The 16,364-nt window shown below is 41.9% G+C and overlaps 1 protein-coding gene and 1 long non-coding RNA gene across 2 annotated transcripts in view; one reads left to right on the top strand and one right to left on the bottom strand.

Annotated features, from left to right (window-relative positions):
* Positions 1–16,364, top strand: part of SLC9A9 (solute carrier family 9 member A9) — a 511,724-nt gene that overhangs the window by 7,496 nt on the left and 487,864 nt on the right. The window contains exon 2 of the mRNA XM_014852057.3: positions 8,629–8,831. Within this exon, the coding sequence (XP_014707543.2) occupies positions 8,629–8,831 (203 nt within the window). The remainder of the gene's footprint in view (positions 1–8,628; positions 8,832–16,364) is intronic.
* The window catches only part of LOC123279262 (uncharacterized), an 83,796-nt gene that overhangs the window by 7,015 nt on the left and 60,417 nt on the right, over positions 1–16,364 (bottom strand). The gene's annotated exons all lie outside the window — the stretch shown is intronic.

Genomic DNA, 16,364 nt, shown 5'->3' with positions numbered 1-16,364 from the left:
TGTCCCAGGAAGGGTGATGGGGCCGACCTGCAAACTCTTGCCCCAGCATCAGGGAAAGCATGTTGCAAATCCACAGTCATTCTGGTTTTAATTGGCTGTGGTTGTCAGAATGGGTGTGGAAGGCATTGTAAATAGATTGAGAAGGGACTGTGCCTTATTCATGTGGATCATGCAAAATACGCTTTCATCATCTATTAGTTTAATTGAATTGAGTCTTTGGAACAGACCAAAGGTAGAATCATTAATTACTCCTCTGGGCTCTCTAAGGTCAGTGAAACCCATGTGCATGAGCCTGAGATGGCATGGATTTTGGTGGAGTTCCATGCCTGGCTTGGTGCTAACTCTGGTGGGAACTATTGTCTTACAGCACAGTGCTTCTCATAGTGAGGTCCCTGGACCAGCAGCATCGGCATCACCTGAGACTTGTTAGAAATGCAAATATGTGGGTCCCAGCCAAGACCTACTGCGTCAGAAACTCAGGGTGGGGTCCAGCTTTCTGCATTTTAACAAACCTTCCAGAGGTTCTGGTGCACTAAAGTTTGAGAACTACTTCACCTGGAAAATAAAATTGAACATGCAGTTCTTAGTTTCATCTCCTCTATTTTCTCCTATCTGTTCTCTTTCTCACTTCATTACCCTCCTGTGAGGAAAAAGGGGTTTGGAAGACAATCTCCATTTATTGGAAAGTCCCTCCCTCTTAATAGTTTGTAATGTTTCCACCTCTGGTTTGAAAGAAAATAGACTGTTTTGTGTAAACATAAAGTAAGAAGTCATTTTGTTTTAGTCAGTGTGCATCTAGGTAGAGATCTCTAACTCTATATTTCTTCTGTAAACTTAAGATGATTGCAAGGAGGGGTGTTCGCTGTGTATGAGTTGGTGGTTGAGATAATTTCTAAAGAAAAGTTATCTGTAATACTATGATAGGAATCCCAGAGTCCTGTGAAATGTGTGTGTTGTGTGTATGTGTATGTGTTTTTGTGTCTGTTGTTTGTTGTGTCTGCACGCATGTGTGCTTGTGTGTGTGTTCATATCTGTGCTTGTGTGTGTTGTCTGGCATGCACTAAGGATGGGGACAAACATTGGACACACACATTGGTGGTGGAAGAGCTGATGGCCGGGACTTTCTGTCATTTCCCATATGGCTCTGTCCTGTGAGAAGATAGACACTTTGAACGAGCCATCCCAAGGTGGAACAGCTTCATGGACCACTTTCTACCTTGCAATATCATGAGATATTCTTGCTGGTGGGTGCCCCAGACCTGTTCTGAAAGCCTTGTGGGACTCTTTCCTTCACCAAAGCAAGTTGGTAGTGAACTAGCACAAAGCAATAAATTATGTCCCTTTTTAGCAACACCCACACTTTCCTTTAGTTCTTTGAATTTAGACGGTTGGTGGGAGAGCAGAGAAAGAACAAAAGCCGTAAGTAACCAGAAGGCATTGTATATTTTTACTTTCGTTTCTATCCCTGACTAATCTCAGGGTAAAAGTAAACTGAGGGGAAAATGTTAGGAAATGCATTTAGCGTTTGAATTTCAAACATACATCATCTCTCTAAATCAGTGCTCTGACAGACTTTGATAAAATGGAGGAGGCAGATAAATACCAAGCACAAAGTTAACAATTAGGGTGATATCCCTTGAAGTCTAGTATTTGTGGATACATCTGCAGACAGTTACATGATATCCACTGACGTGGCTTCCTTGGGATATCTGTCACACCCTTTTCTTCTTCATTCCCACATTTGAATCCCTAGTTCGTACTTTTTAAATCTAAGTAACTGAAATAATCTCACTGGTTTCCTGCCTTAGAGAGTCACCCACCATAAAAAGTCAATGTAAAGAACACTCTTTGGTAATAATGGTAAAGAATACTCTTCATTGGGCTTTATTTTACTCCTGTTATCTTGAAATTCCTCTACCCAAATCCCTTTGCTAAGTTCTTCCTCGCGCACCTGTAAACTAACTCTGAGGCTAACTTCCTCTCCATGTCCTCACCATATCGCGATTCTCTTTTTTTCCCTTCAGATAATTGTCTCCAAATGCAGCTTCCTCTGCTCCAAAACAGAGCAAATCTGCTTCCCAACAAAGAACTCACTCATTTCTTCCTCAGGACCTTCTTGCCAACCACCTCTCCCTCTGGAACGCTCTCTGTTCCTCAGCCGTTCTGGGGCCCTTGATCTCAGCTGCCCTAGAGAGCTGTCCCAAACTGCTTCATGTGGCTGATTGGCACTGCTCACTGATTTCTGTATACTTCTTCCTAGAAAGTCCATGGCCTCTTCTCTACCTGGTGAACTCCTATGCATCCTTAAGAACCTCCTCTGTGAAGTCTTCCCTAACACTTTGGGGCGTGGGGTTAGTTGGTCTCTCCTTTAGGGTTCCTTAGGACTTTGTACATTCAGTTGTTAAAAGAAAAGAAAAATGTTTGTATCTGTTAGGATGCAATCAGCTGCTAGCGACAGAAACCCTGACTGAAGCAGATTTAGACAATAAGGACATTTATTATCTCCTGTAACCAGAAGTCTAGAGAAGAATAGCCTTCAGGGCTGGTTGACTCAGCAGCCTGCTATTGTCATTAAAGACCCACGTTCTTTCCTTTTTTCTGTTCTGCTTCTCTCATGGCTGACTTCAGCATCAGGCTATCAGCAAGGTGGGGATGGCAATTGCTGGTGTCCTAACCAAGCCCAGCAACATCCTGAGGAAGAAGAGAGCTCGTCTCTCCTCTGTCTCTCTCTTAGGATGTCAATATTTTTCTAAGAAGCTCCCTAGCCAGCTTCTCATCACTTTTTATTGACCGGAATAGGGTCAATACATGCTGTCCTAGAACCAATTATCACAAGGGAAATGGGAACACCCTTGGAGCTGAGAGTGAGGTCAACTTACCTTGATCACATGGCTGTGTGGGGAGGGGTGGATAGATGAACAAACCGGGGCGTTGCTGGGAAAAAAGGGCATGGATGCTGGGTTGACAATCAACAGGATCTGATACACTTACCAAGTTGGAATATAATATTATATAGCTTAAGGATTTATCTTCTTGTTTTAGTAAGGAATAATACCTCATTTATCTAGATTATTCTTGGTAGCCACTCAATGCATAGGGAGTGAAAGAACTACTAGACGATCTTCATGTATTAGCTACATGTGCTTTAGGCTCCTAAATTCTCTCCAATATCACATGGCATTTAAATATATACCTGTGTAATAGTCTGATTAGATAAGTGTGTATAGCTGGGCTTGTTGCACTATGCGACTCCAAGGAGACCACTCCTACAGAAACAGAATCTGAAGAGAGCAAGCTGGAGTGTGCCATGCAGTGTGGGAGTATGTGTGCTGATGGGTGAACACAATCATAGGTGTCGACATAGACAAAAAGATTTTAACACTCTGTTGTGTTTTAAAAACCATTCTGTAATCTGTTTCATTATATATAAGTTTAATCATTATATATATATATATGTGTGTGTATATATGTAAATCCCTATTCATATTCCTCTAAGAAAAGCCCCTTTAGGAAAATGCTCTGGCATCATGTAGAACAGCTGTCAATAAGATGTAGGGCAATTGGCTACGAAATGCAAGTTTAATGTAAGAAGAGACCAAAGAAACACCTGTACTTTACTCTCATTGAAAAATAGGACCACAGGATTAGGCAGGAAGAAAAGGTCTGGTAGCATTAAAATATTTGATTATTGGGGGCTGGCCCCGTGGCCGAGTGGTTAAGTTCGCGCGCTCTGCTGCAGGCGGCCCAGTGTTTCGTTGGTTCGAATCCTGGGCGTGGACATGGCACTGCTCATCGGACCACGCTGAGGCGGCGTCCCACATGCCACAACTAGAAGGACCCACAACGAAGAATATACAACTATGTACTGGGGGGCTTTGGGGAGAAAAAGGAAAAAAATAAAATCTTTAAAAAAAAAATATTTGATTATTTTAGGGCTATGGCCAAATATTTGATTATTTTAGGGCCAAGGCCATGTTTTATTCATTTTTATAGCTCCCACAAGTCCTAGCAGCGTCTTGAGTGTCTGCGGCATGAAAGCAGAAGGAGGGAGAAGGGAGTGAGGTTTTCTCGTATTTCAACGTGGAGAATGCAGTGAGAGCCAGTACAGAAAGACAAGGCTCAGATTTCTAGATGCTTCTCACCTGGAGTGCTCCTGAGGCTCTTTCCTCTTGCCTTCCTTCTTCCCTCCTTTCTTCTCCTGCAAACATCACCATGTCAACTGCATGTTGGGCATCTGCTATGAAGTTCTGTTGCAAGCTCTGCAAGGACGGGAACATCACAGCTTTTGGTGTGATGTTCCTTACATGTGACATTTTAAAATGTTGGTCACTGACTAACTACATAAACTCAGAAGATGCTTTCTTCCTGACTCCAAGGGATAAAGTTGGCTTACAATGCTGTCTAAAGTGGTTGGCCTTTCTAGAGGAAAAATAGAAAAAGAATGGTGCAGAGTCTCTGCCCTAAACAGTCTCATTGTCTAGTGGTGAAGACAAAGCCAAGGTCTGCAAAGCAATGCTGAACAAACAAATGGGGCAATCAAGAGTGTGATTCAAACTGTGGGTGCTGTAAGAACTCAAAGATTGGGAGCTCCGTGAGCACAGCCTGCATCAGAGCACAGCAACCCACAGGTGGGACATGAGATGGACTTTCTAGGATGATGAGCGATTTAGGGATGAGCTCTATTGTCCCAGCTCCATCCCAGGGCTTGTATGCTATTGGAGAGAGGTCAGGGCTCACTAGAGAGCAGATCCACACTGCTGCTGCCCTGGATGCCAAGACGCCCCAACTTATAGGAGCAGGGGATGCAGCTGGTATAGAGTTTCTGCCTGGAGAAGATGATGCCACCAGCTGGCCAGGGGCAGAGCTCAGTGAAGTGTCATGCATTGAGGATACAACCTGGGACCGGGGCTGTGCCCATCACTGCTGGGTGGTATTACTTTGCTGGGGCAGCCTTGCTCCTGTTCTCCTGGCCAGGTAGGGTCCTGGTTCATGGCTTACCAATGAGAGTGGTGGTTTGTGTCCATAAGCTGTGGCAGCCATTCTCCTCTTTCCTTCTTCTATGCACGAGTGGTCAGTGCTTTCTCTATCCTGTATCTTTGTGTGGGTGTGAAAACAACCCCTTTCATTAGCATTGTCTTCCTGCTAGCAATCCTACTTTGTCTTTCACCTGCTCTCATGCCGTATTGTGCTGGAGTGCATTAACTCAGCACTCAATATTTGTGTCAGCATATGGCCACAGCACTGAGTGGACTTTTGGCTGTTAAAGCATCTTGAGACTCTGTGAGTAGGGGTCTGGCCTCTGACAAATGAGGATTTTCCAGTTGCTACGACTGCAGTGCGTCGCACAAATGGGTACATGCATTTGTTAACTGAGTGAGCTGTGAGGCCCTACTGGCCCTTATGCTCTGCCATGATGATGGTTCCGCTCAGTCCCTGCGGTTAGGGAGAAGTGGGACAGAGCCTTTTGTCTAAGGTGTTCATTTGGGTCCTCCCAGAAGCAGACCCTGGGAAGAGATTAGTTGTGCAAAAGATTTATTGGGGAAACTCCTTTGAGGGAAACAGGGAGGGAGCCTGCGGATGCTGGGACCGCTGTCAGACCCTGGTGCAGCCCCAACTCCTGTGGAGAGAGGGAAGGAAGGAGGGCTGGGCAGGAGAAGGTTTAGGCTGTGGTGCAATTCTAAGAAAGGTTTGGCAGGACTGATGGGGCATCCTTGAGCCGTGATGGCCCTTCAGAGGAGCCCCATCTCCCTTTCTTAGTATCCCTGCTGTGCTCAGCCGTTGGCGGGCCTCAGCATGAGTGTGGAGATGGATTCCAGAACGCGGAAGCTGAGACCATCTGTCAACTACACTCCTCGCCATGCGAGATCTATCTGAGAGGCGTGTTTTCATGGCCATCACATACGGTCACTTCTGGCAGCAAGCAGCTTACTCCATTTACTCCAGAGTGCCCCTTCTCGAAGGGTGGGACTGGAGCGAGTGCAGAGGGCCAGGCAGGGCCACTGAGGTTTTGAGGACTTGTATGAATTTAACCACAGAACCCAGGTACTAGGCACTCATTATGACAAATAGTTGTTTTCCCTTCTTGGGAAAAAACATGTTTACCTCTTATTACTGCTTTGAAAGCATATTGCAAAAATAAATGGCTCACCTTCTGGGAATTTCAAAGAAGTTAATACGGGTTCTGTTCATGGTACCTGCTGAATAAATTTTAGAAAATGAATCCTTCCTAGGCAAAGAGTGTTGGAAAAGTGATGTTCTTATGCAGACCCCCGGAACCACTTGGAGCGTGGATGATGTGTCTTCCCTTCTCTGTCCTGACTAGTTTTATTGTGTTGACACTGCACATGGAAGGTGCCCTCTGTTCTGTGGTGGATGGAGCACTCACGGTGGTTATATGTCCATCACTTATTTTCTCTGGCTCACAAAGGTTAGGATATAGTATTTCTCACTATTGTGGAGGAGTGAGCCAAATACTGAAGTAGGAATAAATAACGGAAAAATATTCTTCCAAGAAATCTGTTTTCATTCTCACCTCTTACTCTAACCAGTTCTCCACGTTGTTGCCGAAATGATAGTTCTTGCATGAAAATCTATTGTTTTACTCTCCTGCCTAAAATCTACATTACCTTTGAGTTAAAAATAAAAACTTCTTAGCATGAAAGAGGAGCCTACTTATGAGCTGGTCCCTGCCTCTGATCTGTGGTCTAGCGTCCTCTCTCTCTCTCTCTCTCTCTGTCTTTATGTCTGTCTGTCTCTCTCTCTGTTTCTCTGGTCTTACACCACTACTGACTCACATCCACCAGATTTCTTAAGTCCCTCTGTATTTTTACGTTATATTAGGTTGTCCTAGTGACTGTTAACACAGAAACACTAGCATTTCAGTGACCACACAGTAGAAGTGAACTTTTTACTCATGTAACTGACCACTGCAGGTGTTTCTGGCTGGTAGATGGTTTTCCCCCAGCGGGTATCTCAGGGACCCAGGCTTCTTCAGTCTGGTGACTCTGTCTATCTACAGGACTTTTGTTTCCTCCCCACCCGTCTCACAGATTGGGAAAGAGAAGAGAGAAAACTTGCTTACTTTTGTGATGCTGTGGGCCAGAAGTGGCACACATCACTTTGGCTTATATTCCATTGGTGAGAACCCAACCAGAAGCAAGACAGCCAGGAAACACAATTGCTGGCTAAGCAGCCACTCCCCGACAACTATCCACCACACTGGAGAATGCCAGTCCTGGGGAACTTTAGGCTGTCTCTGTGTTACTCACAGGCTGCCACTCACACGTGCAGCCTGGATCCCAACTCATTCACCGATTCAGCTCATCTGGACAAATCTTATACAACCTTTTAAGATTCATCTAAAGCTTTGCATCATTCAAAGGCTTTGGAGTGTCTCCTCTAGACTCATATAACACACAGTGCTTACCAGCTGTCATAGCACATGTCACGGTGAATTATAACTGTTTGCTTAGGGGTCTTCATTTTACAAACTTGAGCTCCTGTAGGACTGGGACTGTTTTTATTTTAAATCTACAAATGCCTGGCACAAAATATGTACCCAACAAATGTTTTATTAAATAAGTGAAAGGCTATTAGAGGCCTGGATTCGTAAGAGAGTGTTTGATGTTAAAACACCAATATTTGATGTTTTTAAGAGTGAATTGTGGATTTATCCTAAAACACATACATCAATCCTAATTTTGAATTGAGGAATGTGTAGACTTCTGAAGTTTCTTTGCTATTTGTTAATAAATCTATAATGTTAAGAAAGCTCACAGTTATCAGGTTACCATGAGCATGCTAACAGAGTTTATAAACTTAAAAGTCAAGGATTGTTACTTGGGTTCAACTCTTCACTACAAGGAATGTTGTATCATTAGAATGTATTTGGCTACAGGTAAGCAGAAACTTGATTCACAATTGTTTGAAAAATTAGAGAATGAGTAATGTCACATAACAAAAAGTCTATAATAGGGTAGCTCCAGGATAGGTTGATCTGGTGACTCAGTGACGTCATCCAGGGCCTGGATTCTGCCTGTATCTTGGTCCTACCATCCTCAGTATATTGATTATGTCCTTGGAACGGATCCCCTCAACGTCACAAGATACTGCCAGCAAAAAATGGAGAAACTAATTGCCTTGGTCATGTCCTGAGGGAGAGAACAAGAACACCTCTTCCCCAACTATGGTATAGGAATGCTTCTTTAGTCTGATGGGGCTGTCTTAGATACGTGCTGATCTATGGACCAGAAACTTTCTCCAGGGGAATTCTATCTCCAGACTGTTTAGATTACTCAGTATCTATCACAGAACAGCAGATTCTTTTCCAAGCTCTTGGATGGAATAGAAGAGGTAGGTAGCTCTTTTCTCCAAAATTTGTGGGTGTATTAGGAAGGAAAAAGGGGGGATATATGCTGGATATTCACACAATAGTGTTCGCCGAAAATATTTAACAATACAATCTATTGAACTGGTATCTGTGGAAGAGTGAACAATTTTCTAAACCAGGTAATGACCCAACCCTTTCTCCTGTCAGTTCTGTAAGTTCCAAAACATATATTTAAAGCATCCAATAGTGAATGTGTTAGATTGCCTTCCTCCAGTGTAATTATTTATTCTTTATTTTAGGCCTCATAATGGGATTAATCTTGCGATATGCTACAGCGCCAACTGATATTGAAAGTGGGACTGTGTATGATTGTGGAAAACTGGCCTTCAGTCCATCAACTCTGCTGATTAATATCACTGACCAAGTTTATGAATATAAATACAAGAGAGAGATAAGCCAGCACAACATCAATCCTCACCTAGGCAATGCTATACTTGAAAAGGTAAGGATTCTATCTGGTCGTATATTTTTGTTTTCCACTGTAAATAATTGCATCATGTATGAAGCACTATATGTAATGCATTCACACACACGTGTACAGTACTCATCCCTTATCTGCAGTTTTACTTTCTCTGGTTTCAGTTACCTGCAGTCTGAAAATATTGAAAAGAAAATTCCAGAAATAAACAATTAATAGGTTTTAAATTGTGCACCATTCTGAGAACCATGATGAAATCTCACGGTGTTCCACTCCATCCTGCCCCAGGACATAAATCATCCCTTTGTCTAGTGTATCCACCCTGTTTATACCGCCCGCCCATTAGTCACTTGGTAGGCTTTTTGGTTACCAAATCGACTGTCGTGGTATCGCAGTACTTGTGTTCAAGTAACCCTTATTTTACTTAAGAATGACCCCCAAATGCAAGAATAGTGATGCTGGCAATTCAAATATGCCAAGAGAAGCCGTAAAGTGCTTCCTTTAAGTGAAAGGGTGAAAGTTCTCAACTTAATAAGGAAAGAAAAAAATCATATGCTGGAGTTGCTAAGATCTACAGTAAGAATAAATCTTGTATTTATGAAATTGTGTAGAAGGAAGAAGAAATTTGTGCTAGTTTTGCTGTCGCACCTCAAACTGCAAAACTTATGACCACAGTGTGTGGTACGTGCTTAGTTAAGATGGAAAAGGCATTAAATTTGTGGGTGGAAGACGTGAACACAAACCATGTTCTGATTGACAGCAACATGTTGCAACAGAAAGCCCTGAACCTATATGAAGACTTCAGCAAGGCGTCCCCTGTAATGAGTGACATGAAGCCGTTTACTGCAAGTGGGGGATGGTTACACAGATTCAGGAATAGGTTTGGACTGAAAGAGACACCACATTCACATAACTTTCATGACAGTATATTGTTATAATTGTTACATTTTATTATTAGCTATTTTTGCTAATTTCTTACTGTGCCTAATTTATAAATTAAACTTTACCATAGAAAAAATCATAGTGTGTATATGTATACTATATAGAGAGAGTTTGGTACTATCTGTGGTTTCAGGCATCCACTAGGGATCTTGGAACATATACTCCGTGGATAAAGGGGACTACCATATGTCCTTTTACAGTACCACACTATTGGAGAGATTTAGTTGACTAAGGGGTTAATGCCTTGATATACTCCTATTACAATAGTATATAGCTCAACTGCCTGTATTTTCTCCTAGAAGTTAGAAAAGAATGCTTTTTAGTATAATTATTTTGAAAGCCTTGGGTAAAAAATAATAATTCAGCTGACTCTGCCTTTCACAATGCTTGATTCAAGTGTTCACACACGTGTTTTAAGTATCATTGTATACCTCACCAGCTGGCTATTTAGTTCAAGTCTCCCATAAGCCAAAAGGAAAATGGAGGAGAATGAAAAAATTTGCAATCGCAAACCTTGATCTAGGATGACTGGCTCTTGGCTGCCAACACAAAACGCTGGCCACTTGGCTATTTATGAATGTACCCACTCACAGCCAATCTCAAGAGATCTTGACTCCATTGGTTTAGTTGAGGAATCTTGGGTGAAAAGAGAAAAACTGTGAAGTGACTCATCTTTTAAAAATGGCTTTATTGTTGCAAATTTGTCAACTGCTTCAGTTATTAGAAGGAAAACTTCCTTCTGCTCTCAGGGCTCTGGGTCAGAAAACAGGTGAGGTTACCTTTTGTGGGGCCTTGTGGGTTCTGGATCAGTCTTCGGAATAGGTGAATTCGCATCGAGCGATACAAGCATGTGCTGAGAACCAGGATCTAATGAGACTTATTCCAGATCCTGCTAGGTCAGAGCTGAGAACTTCCTTGATATTGTTCAAGTGCATTTTATCACTTTTATCCAAGATGGACTTAGTTTTCTTTTAATAGGTACATTTTTTTTTTCTATTTTGAGAAATTTGTGGCTGAGGGCGGATATTTGGTCTGCCATTTATCCACATTCGAGATGGGTAATTTTAGTGTTCTCTTTTTCCTTTTTTCCACATTATCTTCTGCTAGCACATTTCTAGATTAACTTCCTCCTAGCACTTGGCGAGGGCTCAGGAAAGGCAAACTAATTATGATGTTAGCCTAAATCAGACTTAGTTAGGAAAGTGAATTGCAACACACACAAAAAAACAAATTAAATAATGCTTTTCTGAAATAAATAGGAGCAACTTCTAGATCTTCTGCTGTTTTGGATGATCTCGTCTATGTGACTCTTTCTTTTCACATGGATGCTAGAAAATTATCTATCTTGAAATAAATTTTTTAAGTGCCCTTATTAGCAGCAAAGGATTTTAATTAAAAGATACTCTTCAGTTTTGCCTTTGGTTAGTACCCGAACGTAAATTAAGTATTTCCCTCCTCACTCTCCTACCTATTTTTATCTATATTTCTGAGCAGCATTATTTCTCCAAACAGGTTGACCCCCAAAGATGCTGACAATTATCTCTCTTACTATAGAGATTTTTTTCTCTAGCAGGATGACTAACAAACATCTGATGAGAAATTTTGTTACTGTATTATTGACATAGCTATTCCCTTACCAGCAGCCAAACGCCAGAGTTTGATTTTGAAAAATTAAGGCAAGGGATGGAGAAAATGTCTAACTTGCTGAGGCCCTCTTGGTTTTTTTGTTGAGAGGATTACATGTTCTGCACATAAAATGTTTAATTGACCTTGAATGGCTGAAGGATTTTCTAGGTTAACTTCTAAATCATGTGACTCATTGAGTCACGGTTAGCATTTGTTCCTCCAAGCGTCCAAAATTGGCAATGGCAACTCAGTACCCAGAGTAAATCCTCCACCGTTGCTGGTATAAAAAGGGGCATCCGCTGGTACACTTACCGACCGTATCAGACGACTTTAAGTGGAAAGGATCTTGTTAGTAAATGGCCACAGTGTATCTTAATGCACATTTGTTGCTTATGTGCCAATTTTGGGGGACCCTAGTTAGTCTGCAAAAGTGAAAAACTAACAAGTCTGTCTTCCTTACTGGGAATTCTCCACTGCATGCAACAATTTATGTCAATCAATTGATCAGTCTGTGTCAGATGCAAAAGGATTCCAAAAAAGGGTCCATTCATTGGAAAGCTTATTGGGAGGCTTGTATGGAGTAATGGGGACAAAATTCAGGACCAGGCTGATCTGCCATACACCCTTAGGAAGTTCTTTGATCTAATCTAAACTTTCTTATTTGTGAAGTGGGGAGATTAGAACTATTTTGTAGGATTGTTTTAATTTTTAAATGAGATGATGTATATAAAGCTCCTGGTGACCACAAGGCCCTTTACAGTGCACTGTCATCACTGCCTCTCCTCATACTACCACTGCCTCTTCTATTGCCACCAGCAATGTTGTCGCCACTGCACTACCTCTAACACCAGTGCTGCCGGAGCTGCTGCTAGGTAATGTTTGAAAGCTTAATATACTCCGGGGTTAATGAAATGTCTGTTTGTTTGTTTCATTTATGTAACATCCGTTGGGGAGATAATATCATGATAAATGTATGATAAATGCCTGTATATAATTAAGTTCTAAATTGTATCCATTGTACGGACTATGAGGACTATAAGACTTTACAGATTAGTTGTCGCAGATACTTGAGCTTGTCAGTGAGGCTTCCTTGAGAAGGGCTTTGAAGGGTGGGCATGGTTTGGATAGGCAGTAGGAATTAAGTTGAGAAAGGTCGCTGGGCAGGATGGATTGGCGGGGAGGCTGCAGGGTGTGCGTATCCGGGTGAGAGGAGAACAGAGCTTCACGGACGCTTTGGATCAACAGAATCTGCTTGATTTTTAGAAACAGCGTGAAGAGAAGAATCTAAGATTTCAAGGTTTCTGGCCTGACTGGGAGACTAGGAGAGTCCCAGGAAAGAAGTATGGGACGGAAGGAAGATTTGAGGAAGAGGAGGGGTGGAAGTGACTCTGGGTCTGCATGTAGAGAGCATCTAATTTAGAGCCAGAAAGAGACCCGACCTCATTAAGTTAAACCCCATCATTTGATAGATGAGTAAACAAGAACTTAAGCATTAAAATTGATTCAAATCAGTAGTTCCCAAACTTGTCTGAGCTTTGGAGTCACTCAAAGCTTCAAAAAATCCCGATGCTGGTGTTCTGACCCTGGAGTTGGTGATTTACTGGTTTAGGGTGTGGCCTGAGCGTTGGGATTTTCAGAAGATCACCAGGTGGTCCTAAGGGGCAGACAAGTCAGGGAAACCCTGATTCAAGTCCGCTTTTGTGTTCGGGTGAATATGAGGAGGAGAGAAATGCCCCTTCTGTGCTTCTTCCCCTCAGCCCGCTGCTGCAGGTCCACCAGCCCCTTTTACACACAAAGAACTTTTCTTGTTTCGGGACCTCTACATATGTCATTCTTTTTGCCTAAAATGGCCTTACTTCTGCTCTTCGGATGTCAAGCTCCTTCTTACCCCAAGAATCTTGGCTTGAAATGCCGTTTCTTCAGAGAGGGCCTGCCCCGCAATTTTCTCACACTGTATCTTCTCTCTCTCTCCCTCTCTTTTCTTTCAAACTACTTAGCACCATCTGAGATTGTATATGTACTTGCTTATTAATTATCATTCTTACATTGTTTATTGTCCACCGGACAGTAAACTTCACAAAAGCAGGGACCACGCCTTTTTTATCGACCAATGTATCCTCAAAGCCTAGCACAGTACCTGGTGCATAATTGCTGCTAAATATATAGTTTGTGAGTGAATGAATGAACAAAGGAAAGAGTCTGAGAGCTTGGTAGAGGATATACAGCTAGAATATTTGGAAATTATCATCTTAGAGTTGGTAGAATTGTAGTGTCCTGGATGCTTAATGCTTGAAGAAACTAAGATATTCTCTTATCTTAGTTGTGTACATACAGATAACAGATTCATATCGGGAGAAATTACCTGAAATTACCTGATGAGTCCAGGGTCCCACTACAGGTCAGAGGCAAAACTGGGACCCATAGTACTTTACACTGGGTCCTGAGTGGCTTATTGTCCACACTACTGAACAGGTTCTCCAGTGGTTCTTTGGACAGAGAAGGGCAGGGCACCTCGGGCTGAAGTTTGGGGAATCTCACAGTGAGACAGGTAGGGGGAGATGAGAACCAGTGCTGGAAAGAGAAGAGGATGGCCAGAGTACAGCAAGAGGACCAGCACAGCAGAGTCACAGAAGTAGAGGATGGTCAGAACTACGGGCAGAGGCCCAGCATGGTTGAGTCACGGAAGCCATTGGTGCAGCCCCCCTGGGTCCTTTTTCTTTGTGGTACAGATTAAAGGGAGTACTGGCCTTTGTTTCTGAAAGTTACAGGATAAGGAAATGAGTTTTACTCTCAGAAGAATATAGTTTAGAGGCTTGGATGAAATTCTTGACTTCAGGATTTGGAGAGGCTGGGATGAATTCCTGTGCTATGTAATCGCCTCTTGGAAGGTTTGTAAGAGCACATGTATTTCTGGGATGGTTAGGCATTGATGCGCTTGGAAACAGCACCGGGCTTGATGGCTCCCTGAGTCCCTTCCAACAAGAAGGTATAAAACTGGAAAATATGAGAGCTGTTGGCATTTATATAAGCAGCAGTGTTCTGTGCTTTTATGTCATGTGTAAACATAAAAATTCCAAGAAATACCATATGCCACGCTTGTTTTGTTCATGCTCAATACAGATGAAAGTGTACAAAAGAAAAAAATATTTTCACTTAAATACTGGTGAAAGCAGCATTTTTCTATACATTTTGAGCAGCTGATGATCTCAAAACAACCTTCTGAGAGAATAAAACTAGATTGTGTTGTATCTAACTATCTAGTCAATGTTTCCAACACCATTTGTCAAATTGTTCTGTGGATCCAAGCTACCCTTAACTAGTTTTATCTTAGTGGAGCCTACATTCTATTCCACAATGGTTTTACAAACACTAATTTGTTATGTAATATTTAGGAATACCAGATGTCTACTAATGTTTTCTGAATTTCCTATCAATAATAAGTTTAAAACTTGCTTTTAGAGAACAGAAAGACCTTTCTCCATCACTCATTCATTCATTCATTCTTTCAATACGAATGAACTGAGTGAGTCCCATCAATTTCAATTCTGAAACAAGGAATGGTCTCAAGGAGCTTCTGAGTAAATCAGAGGAAAACATAGCATATGAATAAATACACTACAAGGCAGGTGCCAAAGGAGTGGGCCAAGTACTACAGGCACTCGAAAGGGGACAATATGATTTCTTGTTAGGGTGATAGGAAAGATTTCAAAGAAGGATAGTTGGTTGACTCTGCTGATGGTGATGTATGTGGTGTGTGAAGGTGGGAGAGGCATTCCAGGCAGAGGGAAAAGCATGATATGGAGGTGGAAAAGGGGGTGGAAAAAGAATATTCCAAGAAAGAAAAACATTTCCGATTTGTTGAAGTATGGAAGACCATTGAAACATAGGGCTAGAAATAAGTGCAGAGCTTGATTATGGAAGGCCTTGAGTGCCAGGTTGAGCAATGCCAACTCTGAAGTCAGTGGAAGAGTGTAATGTGGACAAAAGCAAAAGGATGGTTAGGCTGCCATGTACAGGATAGAGACAGGAAGCAAGGAGACAGATGAGGCCTCAGCTTGGATGATAACCAAGGGGCAGATGGAAAAGAAGGAAGGAAGAAAGATAATGTGGAGTTCGGACCAACTGGGCACAAGGAGGAAGAAAGAACAGCTTACTCCGCTGCCCTGGTCTTGTGGGCTCATGGCGGGGGGTAGGCAGAAACAGGGAAGTTAGAAGTTAGGGGAAGGAGCTGATGTGTAGAGGAAAATCACAAGAATGGCTTAAAAGTGATGAATGAATGACTCAATTTATTTCACTATTAATTTATTTATCTTTGATTTAAGATATGTTAAATATATGTTTACCATATTGAGTTGGAAAGGTCAGCAGGCCATTTGGCTGGAAGGGTCTTGCAGACCCAGTACATTTTCAAAAAGTGTGAAGACAATTAAATTTACACGTCCTATCATGCACAAATCAGTTGACTGTAATGTGAAAAGTCAAAGGAAACTACCCAGTGAAAATTTTGCCAAGTCTTCACTTCCTGTGTGACAAGTGACCCTATCATTTGGTAAGGGAAGTTATTTTGGAGTAAGTCACACTGCTGAGTAATCTGTCCTGTCTATTGTTTCAATAAAGAGAATGGCCAGGCTGCAAGTAGGTCACACTGAAGCTACTATCAATTGTGTTGATAATAGTGCATATTTAGAGATATTTTAAGGAAGCCCTTACAGAAACGAATCATATGATTTTTAAAAATAATTTTGTATTTGCAGCTTGAAAACATCAGTGTTTTAATCTTTTTTCTCACTGATCAGCTTTTTCTAATGGTGATTTTGAATTTTTGTGGTTCAGTCTTAATTCTCATGTATTTATTTACAAACTATCCTTGTTCTTTCCAATTTTTCCATTTGCTTGATTATTCCGGCTGCAGAGGCCAGAGCACAAAGCTCTTCTAGTAACAGGAACAGCTTGACCAGAAAGAGTCATTGGACCATGAGATAAATATGT

The sequence above is a fragment of the Equus asinus genome, chromosome 21 (assembly GCF_041296235.1).
Source record: "Equus asinus isolate D_3611 breed Donkey chromosome 21, EquAss-T2T_v2, whole genome shotgun sequence".
In the NCBI taxonomy this organism is placed as follows: Eukaryota; Metazoa; Chordata; class Mammalia; order Perissodactyla; family Equidae; genus Equus; species Equus asinus.
The sequence above is the reverse complement of the archived record's forward strand: the minus strand, read 5'-3'. Positions and strand labels throughout refer to the sequence as shown.